Source organism: Papaver somniferum, chromosome 1 (genome assembly GCF_003573695.1).
Source record: "Papaver somniferum cultivar HN1 chromosome 1, ASM357369v1, whole genome shotgun sequence".
NCBI classification, from domain to species: Eukaryota; Viridiplantae; Streptophyta; class Magnoliopsida; order Ranunculales; family Papaveraceae; genus Papaver; species Papaver somniferum.
In genome coordinates, this window is record NC_039358.1 from 991,786 (window position 1) to 1,006,199 (window position 14,414).

The 14,414-nt window shown below is 35.1% G+C and overlaps 1 protein-coding gene across 3 annotated transcripts; it reads right to left on the bottom strand.

Annotated features, from left to right (window-relative positions):
• Positions 1–9,713: 9,713 nt before the first annotated feature.
• On the bottom strand, positions 9,714–14,127 carry LOC113324789 (long chain base biosynthesis protein 2a-like). Of its 3 annotated transcripts, XM_026573081.1 has the most exons (13): positions 14,087–14,127; positions 13,088–13,375; positions 12,945–13,010; positions 12,607–12,695; positions 12,351–12,496; positions 12,143–12,267; positions 11,916–12,009; positions 11,658–11,821; positions 11,215–11,376; positions 10,595–10,721; positions 10,324–10,490; positions 10,123–10,230; positions 9,715–9,886 (listed from the first exon to the last, which is right to left on the bottom strand). In XM_026573081.1, the coding sequence occupies exons 2-13, from the start codon at positions 13,214–13,216 to the stop codon at positions 9,797–9,799; spliced, it is 1,467 nt and encodes a 488-aa protein (XP_026428866.1). In that variant the 5' UTR covers positions 13,217–13,375; positions 14,087–14,127; the 3' UTR covers positions 9,715–9,796. The 3 variants fall into 3 exon arrangements, with proteins under 3 accessions (XP_026428872.1, XP_026428866.1, XP_026428876.1); XM_026573087.1 differs by lacking the exons at positions 13,088–13,375; positions 14,087–14,127 and adding an exon at positions 13,376–13,882 and having other exon boundaries at positions 9,714–9,886; XM_026573091.1 differs by lacking the exons at positions 13,088–13,375; positions 14,087–14,127 and adding an exon at positions 13,376–13,434 and having other exon boundaries at positions 9,717–9,886; positions 12,940–13,010.
• Between the last annotated feature and the right edge of the window lie 287 nt (positions 14,128–14,414).

Genomic DNA, 14,414 nt, shown 5'->3' on the forward strand with positions numbered 1-14,414 from the left:
ACGTTGATAGCATTCCCGTAAATAAAGAAGAGCAAAGAATTTCCCCCTAAACTAATCTTGTTAAACGTCATATTGCCAATGTTAAGAATCACTTAAAATTGATAATATTAGTTTTAATATTCCCTCCATTTCTTATTAAACCTCGTATCGCCAATGTTAAGAATCACTTAAAATTGATAATTTTGTTTTTAATACTCCCTCCATTTCAATTTCAATGATCTAGTTAGTTTTACATTTTGTCCCCAAAATAGATGATTTATGTCATAAAATAATGAGTTATTTCTAAAATTACTCTTTTAACTGATTGTTATTAGTATAAGAAATACAGACCGCGAGTTATAATCCCAAAGGTGTCACTATCCATGGACAAAAACTCCAACAAAACAAAATGTTCACAAAAACCCCATTTAACATAAACTGTATATATTACCCTTCTAGTTTAAATCACCCCAACAAAAACAAAAATCAACCCCAGTTTTAATTTTTATTATATTTCACCAACAACAACAACCCACCGCTATCAACTATCAACACCACCGACCACCATCCGCCGCCGACCACCACCACCGATCGTCGTCGACCACCACCATCACCGACCTCCAGTCGCCACCCACCACCACCGCCACCAACGACCGTCGTCACCGTCGTCCACCACCATCACCGCGCCACCACCACATACCACCGACGACGACCACCACCATCATCGCTGGCCGCCACCTCCACAAAAAATGAGTTTCATTGATCAGTATTCAATAAAATGAGAAAAAATGACGAAACCAAACAGAAAAAATGATAAAACCAAAATTGGTTTCACCAAAATTAGATGAAACCAAAATTTGGTTTCATTATTTTCCACATATTGTCATTTCACCAACACAACTTCAATGATGAAACCAAACACGCCGACTTCCAAGTCAGGTTGAATAAACTTGAAAAAAATAAGATGAAACAAAAATTTGGTTTCATTATAAAAGAAAGGAGAAGGAAGAAAGCAGAAAAAATGAAACACAATAAGATGAAACCTAACACCACCGTCACTGCACCACCCATATCCCCGCCACAACCTCCAGCACCATAACCACCACTATAATTACTTCCTCAACTAAATTTAGTTTCAACAAAAAAGAATCCACCTGTGTCTCACCATCAAAAATTGGTTTCATAGAGATATATTCAACAAAATGAAAAAAAAATACGATGAAACCTAATTAGGTTTCATCATTTTTCCACATTTTTTCATTTAACCAACATAACATCAATGGCGAAACCAAACTCGCTGATTTTCAAGTTAGACTTAATAAACTAGGCAAAAATTAGGTGAAACCAAAATTTAGTTTCTTCATAAACTTAATTTTCATCATTAAAATCTTTGGTTTCAAGATAGAAAATAGGCAAGTTTATGATGAAACCAAATTTGGTTTCATCATAAATTTACTGTTTTCATCAACCAAAACTATTAGAATTTGATGAAACCAATTTCAAGGTATTGGTGATAGTTTTAAATGATAGAAGGAGGAAGCATAAGTAGTGTTGGTGGCGGATCTGACATGTAGTGATGGGAAAAAACAGAAGTAAGAGGAGGCGGTGTTGTTGATGGAAAATCAGGACGTAGAAAGAGAAGAAGGTGATGATTGTGAATGGAGGATACGAAGGTGTTGTTGGTTGCGGGTCTAAACATAGCGGTTGTTTTGGTGGTGGCGAAGCTACTGTTGGTGATATATATGAACATAAAAGTAGAAGAAAAGAGAAGGAGGTGTTTGTGGAGAAGATGGAGGTGTTGTTGGTAACGGATCTGGATATAACGGCTGGTTTGGTGGTGGCGGAGCTACTGTTGGTGATAGATCTGAACATAAAAGTAGAAAAAAATAGACTGAGGTGTTCGTAGAGGAGACGGAGGCGTTCGTGGTGCTGACGAAGGTGTTGCTGTTGGTGGTGACGGAGGTATTGCTTCTGGTGTTCGTGGAGATATTTGTTGCTGCTGGTGGTGATGGTGGTGGGGAGAAGGAGACGGGAGAAATAAGAAGAAAGAAGAAAAAGAAAGAAGAAGAAGAAGAAGAAAGATGAAAAGGGTATGTTTGGTTTTTTCTAAATAATAAAAACTAAATTTACTCATTATTATTTGACCTGGGGTTTTCTGCCACTTTTTAATCAAATGGTTTTATTTATTAAAAATAATATGGTTGGATGTTTTCTATAGCCCCCAAGCTAGCAGCTGACTAATCAAAGAGATTGACTAAATAAAGAGGTACTAAGAATCTAAATCATTTACTTAAACATTCAATTAAGAAATCTTCTACAAAAATTAACCCGATAACTAACCTCGCTCAGAAATATATAAATAAGAACTCCTCTCAAATGATACATATACAGTAGTCATTTGGTTTACAAACAGAATATACAACATAATAAACATAGCAGAACTTAACCAACTAACGAAATCAACCCTTGAAGCTTTCACTGCACAACTCTGATCTGTCTCTGAAACTGAAAGTGGGAATGGGTGAGCACATCATTTTTAAAAGGGGTGCCCCGCAGGAATAACATTTAACTTTTAAGTAATCATGGCAAGATTTAGAAAACAACAATGTTTTCCCAAACATTAAAAAGTGACCAAGTCAGTGAAATAAACAAACATGAATATGGACAAGCTCTTTCTTCAAACAATGTATAATATTCGTGCTAACCACACTCATTAGATATTGATATCACCAAGACCATGATGACCCACTCTAAGCATTAAAAGCTGAATCCATGTAGGTATAAATGTGAAAGAGCCTATCCTCACTGAAATAAAAAAACATGTATATGGACAAACTCCTTTTTTAAACAATGTATAATATTCGTGCTAACCACACTCAATAGCTATTGATATCACCAAGATCATGATAACCCACTCTAAGCAATAAAATCTGAATTCATGTAGATATAAATGTGAAGGAGCGTATCCTATATACCACAAGTGGAAATTCTCATTTCCCATAATAATTCATATTGACAACAAAACATTACAAGTCCTTTCCAAACAATGGAAAAATTAGCATAAACAACAGAATTATCGTAATGCAATTTAAACAAAGCATGGAATGCACAACTAGACAATGCATGAATTTGATAAACATAAATCTTTGTAAAAGAAAACATCGATGGTTACAAGAGAGTTAAAAGTATTCCAACCTATTTTGATGACAAGCCACCCCTACCTCGAGATCCACGATCCACTGGTTCATCCTTGAATCGATCATTATTAATATAGACTATCTGTTAATCATACAAGAACTCTAAGAAACTAGCCAAAATGGATCATACAAGAATCATACAAGTCTATCTAATGGTTCTAAGCACATTTATTCTTCTACACCATTTTATTATTTATCTTTAACATATCCAAGGTTTACTAATTCAATTAGGTTGGTTCTATAGTCCATTAGTATGTGGCCCCTCTTAGTTTTGTGACACATGTTATAAAGAAAAAAATAAATTCCAAAAACAGTTAACTACCTAAAAGTGTAACTAACATCTTTTCTTAACTACCTACTTTTTCTCAAAAAGTGAAATGTTGAAGGGGATTTGGAGGGGGAGGGTTTTTAGTTGTAATAGGTGTCACAAAACTAAGAAGGGCCACATACTTGAAATATGTGGCCCGACCACATCATATCCGTGGCCTATAAATTCAAACTGCAGAAACCCAAAATTACCTTTATCTGATTCTTCACCAAAACAAATTCAGAACTTTAATTCGAAAGCAACCCCTTGTGTTATTCGTCACCAACCACCCTGAATCCTCGCTAAAACTTCAATCAATTCGAAATCTCAGAAAACCCAAACTCCACTTCTTTATGTTTCATCACCTCGAGAAGAAATAAATCAATCCCTTAACTCTCCCCATTCACGATTCATCACCATATCAACACCTCCATCATCTAATTGCTTCATCACAAACTTCTCTCAATCGATCTCACACAAACTCACATAATCACTCGCAGAAGAAATAGAGAAAAGAAGAGAGAAAGATGAAGAATAATAAAGAAGAAGAAAAGAGAAAGAGAGCGAGTTTTTCCTCTCGGTTTGGTATTGACACGAGCACACCAAATTCCACGACACTTGTTGAAGATAAGGGCAGCCACACAACTAAGCTCTGAAGTTACTATTTTGCCCTTCATATTTATCCGTTGATATCTTCTTCGCCCGGTATCCGATTGACACGTTCGAGTAGTCCATTCTGCGTAACTTTTCGAGATCTATTCTACGGTACTAGTTTCGTATCTAAATCGTTGTTAGATTAATTCTTATTAATTGTCGTCCGTGTTAAACAAATCGAGTTATTAATGGTTAAATCGATACTTGACCGGTCTAATAACATTGACAAACTTGCGGGTCTTTACATTCTCCCCACCTTATTCATTTTCGTCCTCGAAGATCAACCATCCTTATGGTCTTCAAAGACTCCCCACCTTATAGAGATGATCTTATCTCCCATATAAGCGCAAACAACAAGATACAAAACACAAACCTATATGGCTTCTACTACTAAAATTTGTGGCTCTAGGTTCAACTATACTGATTTAAGTTCTACACAAGAAGGAAGTCTAATTCCTTACATGAAGATTTATAACGGAACTATGACTTTTAAATTTAAATTCTCTACACTAACTTCTATTTCAGTAAGTTACTGGTTCTAATTACAAAGGAAAATATTCTTTAAGCTTCTAAATAAAATTCCGGATCTATAAGTTCACAATCATAAGCAAGCTTTCCTACCATGCTTAGTGATACAAGAATGCAGTTTCCCTGTCTAGGTTCGCGACGCCTGACAATGCCTACCTACGTAACAAGTATCACATGAACACATAAGAATTACCAACCTCACTATTCCCGAGTGCTGGATTAACTAAATATTAATTTATTAATTAGGTTCTTAATTAGTCTCTAAAATTTTATCGTATTTGATGTAAGTCTGATAAATTTACTTCGTAAAATATATAAATAGGTTATATCATTTTAAACAATTTTGTAATCTGAATTTATTTATTTTACAATATAAGTAATCTCAATTCGATTTTACATCAATTTATAACAATTTGATAATTTTAACTTTACAATAATACCACATATTAATATTCCAAATATTACCTTTTATAATTTTAACTCGAATACTATTATCAATTGTGTTATTATTCTCATGAATCTTAAGTTGCTAGTCCAATTGGTACACTTATCCTTAATCTTGTAGATATAATTCTACATTCATGTAAAAACGATATAATAGATTTTATTTATTCATATTGAATCCGTATGCTATATCTTGTTAAATAACGACGTTGGTAATTTAATATGATTTAATTTAAGTCTGCATAAAATCACGATAGTAGTATCGGTTTGGCTTCACAATCCCAATGAAGTCTTTAAGTCATTAACCTGGTTTAGAAGAAGAAACCAAAGGTTAAAGGAGAATCGACTCTAGCTTAGCACAACTAGTATCATACAGAATGTGTGGGGATTAGGTTTCCCATTTGATAGAGTTCTCCCTTATATAGTCTTTCAAATCAGGGTTTGCAATCAATGTTAGCTTGGTAACAAAGCATTCAATATTCACCGTTAGATGAAAACCTGATTATATTCAAGATAATATTTATCAACTGTTGGATCGAAAACATAGCTCGTTATACACAAATGAAATGCACGTTTCTAGGCTTGTGTAACCGTACCCAAACTTGTATATTAGTTGGTTCAACAATAGTTAACCAAATGGTTAGCCATATGATCACTTTCATATCAACCATATTCTTCTTCACCATAACTAGTTCAAATGACTCAAATGAACTAATTAGAGAGTTTTTCAATTGCAAGGAAATCTCATGTACTACACAAGACATAATTGAAGCAAAAACGATTTTATTCACTTGAATCGGCTCATGAACTATATAGCCACGGTTTTCCATTGCATTCCTTAGTTAATATGAATAAGTTCACAAACATCGTTTTTAGATATAACCTACTCAAGTTCGCGGACTGGGTTCAGAAGATAAGATTCTCAAGAATAAATAAACTAGGAGAAATTAAAGTTACAACACTCACTAGTCAATCAAATCAATAATCGAAAAATACAATAACAATTCAATTATCTAGTTTCCCACCAACGGTACTCGTAGAGCTTCTTGATCCGGCAGAAGTATTTAAACGAGCCGTCGTAAGAGATTTCGCCTGATTAGTGTACTTTCCTTTCCGATAGACGGCTCTACCAGAAACTACAAGAAATGATGTCTGTCTAGCTCTTAGGATAGTTTGCTAGAAATGCAAAAGTAGGTATTTATAGACCAAGGTTGTTTGGACACCAAGGAATTTCCAAAACCGAAATTATACTTAAGATTTGCAATGAATGCCCAAATTTGTTTTTACTAATTCAAATAAATGTAATCTAATATTTCCGAAATCTCTCATAGAAAATCTTCAGTTATTCTCTAGAGATGTTGCTGGTAGTTAAATTACATAAAACCAAAAATATTAATTAAAAGATTCTCAATGTATTTCGGTACAGGATCACATTGAACATCAAGGAATATCTTTGAAAAATAAATGATAAAAGTTATGTGAATGTTCAAATATGTCGACATCATGAAGCTACTCATCTTGGTAAACCCTTAAACCCTAATTCACACACAACATGAAGAAATATGTGGACCATGGTTTTAGGACATAAAACCTACATACTATCACTCCAAAGAATGTTGTTATCGGTTCCAATAAGATTCCAAAGATAGGTTTTAATCAGTTAGGTGACTGGTTACACCTTGCTTCCCGAAGCCACCATGTGACCGTTACAGTTGGTTCCCAAGGTAACTATGTGAATGTTACGATTTACTTCTCGAGGTTATCATGTAACCTGATACACTTTGATCCAAAGTTTTTATGTGACCGGTTACCACTAACCTTCAATACACCATGTGATCGGTTACACTTTGATCAAAAGTGTTTATGTGACCGATTACATCTAACATCCCAACGTAACATGTGATCGGTTACACTCAAGTGATCGGTTATAACTTGCTACTCATTATAGGTCTTGGCCGGTTATACCTTATGCGGAAAAAAAAAGTAAATAACACAACAATATTTTGTTAATGAGGAAACCACAAATGAAGGAAACCCCCGGGACCTTGTCCAGTTTTGTATAATCCAAGAATTAAGCCGGTATACAAAATCTAATACCAACTTCATATAGTTAGGACCAAGTAGACTACCCCTACCTACTTAGTTTCCTCAGTATCCCCGCGATTTCGACTTCTAGAGTCATGCACGTGAATATAAATTCCTTTGGATCGTATTCCAAACAACAAAGGAAGAATCTGTTTGGCGACCACTCTAATCAATCTTGCTAGAAGATATGTGAGTTGTTTACAAAGGATCTTCCGTTTAAACTAATAAAATTCTTTGTCTGGTAAGATCAATCTATTTTTTGATTATCGAAATAATCAAACTCTAGATTCGCAATCAATTAATATAGATCCAAACCAGCAAGTACTCCTTTTGAAGAGCATTTTAAACTCTCTAGAAAACAATCACTACAAAATGCAAAGGAGGCGGAGAACATATATCGGGTTCCATACGAAAGTGCAGTTGGTACGTAGTATCATGTTTGTTATGGTTTTTACAAGGCCGCATATTGCACAAACTGTGACTTTGGTAAGTAGATACATGGGAAGTCCCGAGAAGGCTCATTGGCAAGCTGTAAAGTGGATTTTGAGGTATCTAAGGGGCAGTATATATGTTGGTTTGGTGTTTGAAAAACACAGTGGTGATTCAACAAATGTTGTGGGATATGTTGATTCTGATTATCCAAGTGATCTTGATAGAAAAATTTCATTGATAGGATATACTTTTACATTGTGTGGTAATACTATATGTTGGGGGTCGATTTTGCAAAGAACGGTTGCGTTATCTACACCGAGGCAGAGTACATTTCAGCCGCAGAAGCAGTGAAAGAAGGTATATGGTTCATGGATTTGGTTGGTGATATGGGGTTCAAGCAAGAGAGTGCAATTTTGTATTGTGACAGTTAAAGTGTCATTCACTTGTCAAAGAACCATATGTATCATGAGAGAACGAAGCACATCGATGTCATGTATCATTTCATCAAGGATACTATTGAAGAAAGGAAGATAGCCATGCTTAAGGTTCCTACAGCGGACAACCCTGCATATATATGTTGACGAAGCTGGTTCCAAGTATCAAGTCCAAGCAATACTTGGTTGGTGTCAACAAGTGTTGATATCCCTTGTAAGGGCTAAACAAAGACGATGATGAAAAATGATGAATCATGATAGCATTCAAGTAAAGATGGAGATTTGTTATGTATGCCTTGAAATAGGCTTAACAAGTCTGTTTGGGCATGTTCCCTTTTTCTTAGCCCAGTAGTCCATTAGTCTCTTTTCTAACTAGGTCAAATATAAAAGGGGACTAGGGTTATGTTATAATAGAGAGAATTATGTTATTCTTGAGAGAGAGTGTGAGGCACAAAGGAGGCTAGAGTTCTTGAGAGGGGATTTGGACCTTGTAAACTTAATTGATCATCATAGTGGAATCATTTCGTCATCTTCACAAGTTGATACGTATTGATCTCTGTACCTTGGTGACTATTATTATAGAGGCGGAGTTCAGAATAATAATAGACGAAAACTAGAAAACAGAACACTCTAGAAACCAGATTCGAAGAAATATATCTTTTCTAGATTATGAACAAGAAAACTATTATAATTCTCTCTTTGTTACGCTCACAATCTCTCTAAACAGTAAATAATATTTAACTGCTTTGCTAAGCTTGATTTTACAATAATTAATTGCCTCACAAACTTATCTCTGGATGATTTGTTTCACAAACTTCCTTTCTTAGATCTAGGTGAGTCTGTATCTCAAACCACCTTTCTTTGATCTAGGTGAGTCTGTATCGCAAACCACATTCTATATGTCTTAGCTATGAGATAAACATCTCTATTTGTAGTTTTAAAGGTTTCCAAAACCTCTTAGGAATCTATTTCCTAATCTAAGAATAATACCTTTTATAAGTATATTTCTTTATCTAGTAATAATTTCTTTTCTAGAAAGAATTCTTTGTCTAGGTATATTTCCTTATCTAGGAATATTACCTTATCTAGGAAATATTCCTTTTCTATATATAATTCCTTATCTGGGAATATTACCTTGTCTAAGAATATTTCCTTATCTAAAAATACTGGCTAAAAAAAGTAGTCCTTCCCAAAGTAGAAATTTATCCTCAATCCGACTTTAGGATCACTAGTTCACGGAGGGAGAAAGATACACATGTATCATAGGTGGATGTAGATCATCTTGATCAAACTACGATAAATTCTAGTGTTTTCTGTGTGCTTGATTTAGTTGATATTTCATATCCATTTTCATATCTTGATTGATTGTGCTAGCCAGAGTGATTAATTAGTTCTCTAACAAGCATAATAATAATAGCAGATTACTTTCTTGATGGATTCAACCAAATATTTTCAAGCTTTTTCCCACCATGGAAATCAGTGAGCATCATAAAAGATGCACAGTATATGAGATTAAAGAAAAAAAATGTTAGCTAGTAAAACGAACGATAATTGGATTCGTTGATTTCTTAAAAGCTTCACTTTTCCATAAAACTAAAAAGCAACTAGCTAGTAAATCGAATTAAAAAGACACATTCTAGTAAACTAAATTACAAAGTTCACTCTCATAGACAAAACTAGAGTTGACGGACCAAAATCCCTTCCTGAGGCTTTGTGTCATGAGTGACATTTATTTCTCACTCGAGCTTTACCCTGCCGTCTTCCCGCTTCTTGGGCTCAGCGAGCAAGTACTTTACGCCCACAAGGTCGCCAACTTCGCTGATAACCTGACAAGAATCAATTTATAATTGTCAACACAACTTGCAAAGGCGTCCGACAAGTTTTTAACCAATCATACTCTCATATCACATCATATTCTTGTATAATCTTCAGATAAATGGAAATGAACCCTAGTCCTAACCATATTTCCAGTTAGGCTAACAAGTTACGGAAATCCACTTTCAAGAAACTTTCATAATTGACTGGAGAATTGTAAATGTTTCGTAATGAACAATCTATTCACCTCTAGAGCTTTTAACAGGTCTTCCCTGGTGTGAGAAGCAGATATGCAAATACGTGCCCTGGCCAACAGCAGTGGGGTTGCTGGGAAAGCAACTATGACAACAGCGACCTGCAATAGCACCATATATATACAAGTAAAGATCCCATTCAGCGAACTTGTCGCAGACAGAATAACAAATTTAAATGAGCCTGATTTACTCACATTCCGTTTAAGGCACTCTCGAGAAAAGGCAGGGATTTTTGATGGATTGTAAAGCATGATGGGCATTACTGGAGAGTCGAAGTCTCCAAGGACCTCAAATCCCATCTTCTGCAATTCTGATCGGAAAAAGTTGCTGTTCTCACGAATACTTGCAAGTTTTTGAGCCCCTGCAGCACAAAAAATCAAAAACTCTCTGAAGCCATAATTTAGCAGATGATGATTAACCTCTATTTAATATATGATTTTTTTTAAGAACAAGTCATCCTCGAACCTCTACTAGAACCATCTTCCCCAAGAATAACCCTTATGGAAGATATAATCTGTTGTGCAGCAGGTGGTGAAATTGCAGTCGCATATAGATGAGCAGGGCATGAGAACTTTAGATATTCAATAACCTCCTGGAATTGAAGAGTCTAAGCTTGTGACTAAGATATCTTTCAACAAAAGCAACAAAAGAAAAACAGAAATGATAACAAGGAAGTTTTATGCCATACTGTATCAAGGTGAAACAAATTCAATATCCACAGGGAAAGCATCCTAAACGATGCCCTCAAGGTACAAGATCTGACACCAGCACTGCTTTAATAATAAACAACTAGAGTACTTAAATTTCACTCTAATATCTCTCGTGTGCATGTTAACATAACCCTTCCTCAAAAGATCATAACTCTTATTAATTGATCCAGATCTATAGACATAAAAGCAAATTACTTTCTTCATGAATGCAAAGTTTTGTCCGACCATGGAAATCGGCGGGCATAAAAAAAAAAGATGCACGTTATATCAGATTAACAAAGAATGGACCAGGTGTTCGTTGTAGCCACTTTTTTATAAAAAATTTCGAACAAAACCTTAGAACTAAATTAAGGTGCAAAATAACATGATTGAAACCTTGGATGCTGCTATGTAACCACCACATGATCCAAAAGATTTTGAAAAAGTCCCCATCATTATGTCTATATCGGCAGTATCCACTCCTAGAAGCTCACAAACTCCTCTGCCGGACTTCCCAACTGCGCCAATACTATGAGCCTCATCCAAATAAGTATATGCCTGATTGGGGAAAAAAAAGAATAAGCAAGATTTCTTGTCATTAGATATCGCAGAAATTGAGTTAACTACCGACTTTAACTTAATGTTTAATACCATGTTAACTTATTATATTTTTTTTGTTAATTGCTTATATATATATACTTATAATTTCATGTTCAGGAACAGTTATGCGGAACCTTATTGCTCTCTTTTCATTCATTATATGATAAAACTAATACATTTGTCAAGATAAACAAAATAAAATACCAAGTAATTCAGAACAGTGTGACAGAGCCACAAACCCTGTATTTCTTGCACACTTGTATGATCTCAGGAAGTTTGCAGAGCTCTCCTTCCATGCTGTATATCCCCTCTACAACGACAATTATTTTTTTCCAAGGCCTACGTGTCCGAGGCTGTCCAAGTGCAATTTGTTCCCTCAAAACTTCTTCCAAGTGGGACGGGGCTGTGTAGACAAAAAACATAAATAATTAGATGCATGAAACAACTAGAAGAGTTCTTTAGCAGCATTATAACCCAAGTATATGGCAGAAACTTACTGTTATGCTCGAAAACTCGTACTACGGCCCCTGATCCTCGAGCACCATTAACAATGGAGTTGTGGTTCAAGGAATCACTAATAATCAACCCACCCTGCGGAAGACATTAATGGGAATAATAGCGCGGTTAAGGGAAATATTGGGTTCGTAATAGTTGGGACTTAGTATCAGATGGGCCAAGTATATGTGAAGTACAGTGAAGATAAATCAATAGCATGTAAACAAACCTTACGAATCAGAACTGGAAGGATAGCAGAATTTGTGACATATCCCATACCAGTTACCATAGCAGCTGGCTTTCCAACAAATTTAGCAACACAATCTTCTAATTCCACATGTAATGTTGTCGTTCCTGATAGCACCACAACACCACAGCATCACGATTGTAAATGGAAATGTATATATACAAACGAACTTGCAATTTATTATACATACCACCATCTACGCGAGTGCTGCATGTACTTGGTGAAAATTTCTTCAATGACTCGACAGCACGTGGAGTGCAGTATTCATCTGATGCTGCAAACCCAAGGTAATTGTATGATCCCAAGTTGAGACATTTACTTGTATTCGTGGCTCGTCTGCACAAAATGCAAGTAATTAGATTGCATTACTGGGATTTTCATCAAAATAGTTTCTTGTAAACCCTTGGACGTAAACAAGAATTCGTAAACAAAAGTAGGAAACTCACTTGAGTGTCTTGATGGTATCATCATAGTAACGGTCAACCACATCAATCCAAGAATCAGGAGCGCTTGCAATTGGTCGATTAAAACAATCCTTTTGATACATGAAAATTTCACAAAAAACTAAACATCTTTCATCTAATACAAACACTACTAGCTTGTTACTTAGTATTTTCCAATAAAATCATAAATCTTTCTCAATTTGAAACCTAAGTTTCCAACAACTAATCACTAAACAATTTCTATATAACCAAAAGCAACTATAGATAACAGTTTCACCTACAAAATAAAAATAAAAATAAAAAATAAAAAAGAAACCAATTGAGAAAATAGGAAACCTTATCTGAGCACGAAGATACACACGTCTAACATAGAAATCTTCAATACCTAAACAAATAGGTGCATATCCCTACACATGCATGTAAGATTAATTAATTAATCTTGTGCATGCACATGAATGCAGAAGACAAAGAAAAAGAAAATTACATGAAGATTATTAGTGTCTTTCCACCATTCAAAGAATTTTCTGAATAGATCTCTAAGTTTTCCAAAAGCAAACAATAATCCATAACTAAATAACGTTGTTAAAGAAGTTGTATATGGAATTTTCATCATCTTGTCCTTCTTTCAATTCTCTCACCCTCAATCTCTCTGTTATTCAAGTTCAAGAAATATTCTCAACTGATTGATGTTTGATATCATTCGAACAGAAAATTCTAAGATTGATTTGAGTGTACATTTTTGATGTTTTTAAGGAGAAAAGACTAAACCAACCTTAGTAGCCAGGAACGGGAATGAGGTCGGGAGCGGGAGCGGGAACGAGAACGGAATTCGTGAAAATCTCAAAAAATGAAATTCGTGGAACGTATCGGGAGCGTAAATTAGGTTCATAGAAAAATTAGATATACTACTAATTTTCCTACACTATCGGGAGCGTAAATTAGGTTCATAGAAAAATTAGATATACTACTAATTTTCCTACACTATCGTTCATTTTCTTTTTTATTTTTGTGTCTTCAAGAATTTGGAAGCTAGTTTGGTGCATAGAAAATATAGGGAAGATATTGGGCTTGGGCTCCAACTTAGCCCACGGTAAAAACAAGACATTTTTAATTAAAAATAACCCAAGCCAATTCTAGGGTTTTAATTCAAAACAACATTTTTTTCTTCTTCTTATTTTTCACGCAGCCGTCTTCTTCTTTCTTGCTTCTTCTGTACTTTTTTTCCCAGTCTTTTTTCTTTGCTCTCTTTCTTCCTGTTCTTCTACTATACTTTCTTTCCCCTTTCCTCTTCCCTTTCTTTTTTTCTGCGCTTTTTCCCCTTTCTTTTTTTCCCTTGCACTGAAACGTTTCTCAACGAGTGGGAGCGCGTTTCTTCCATGTCAGGAGCGCGTTCCCATCACGAATTTCAGTGGGAAACGCAAAATCGCGATTTCGAATGAGATTCGTGAGGTGGTTGGACGTTCCTGGCTACTAAGAAACCAACTGCCAGTCCTTGTAGTTGGTGTCTAAATTAACTGATATGGGCGTCTCTCTATAATAATAATAATCTATCTGGTCTAAGTGCCATCAGAGGAGAAAGTTTAATGAAAGAATAAACCGCATGTGCGCTTCTTCTTTTCCCTTGTACTACTCTTTTTCTTTTTGAATGAAATCTTAATCTTTTTCTAACTAATGATACTAATGATTGATGTGTCTTTCAATGTGAGATTTCCTAATAAAGATTCAAACAAAATCAATGATGAAAGGACATCATTGTATATAGAAAGAGAGAGGACCAACAGGTAGTCAATGCATCACAACGAACTATCAGA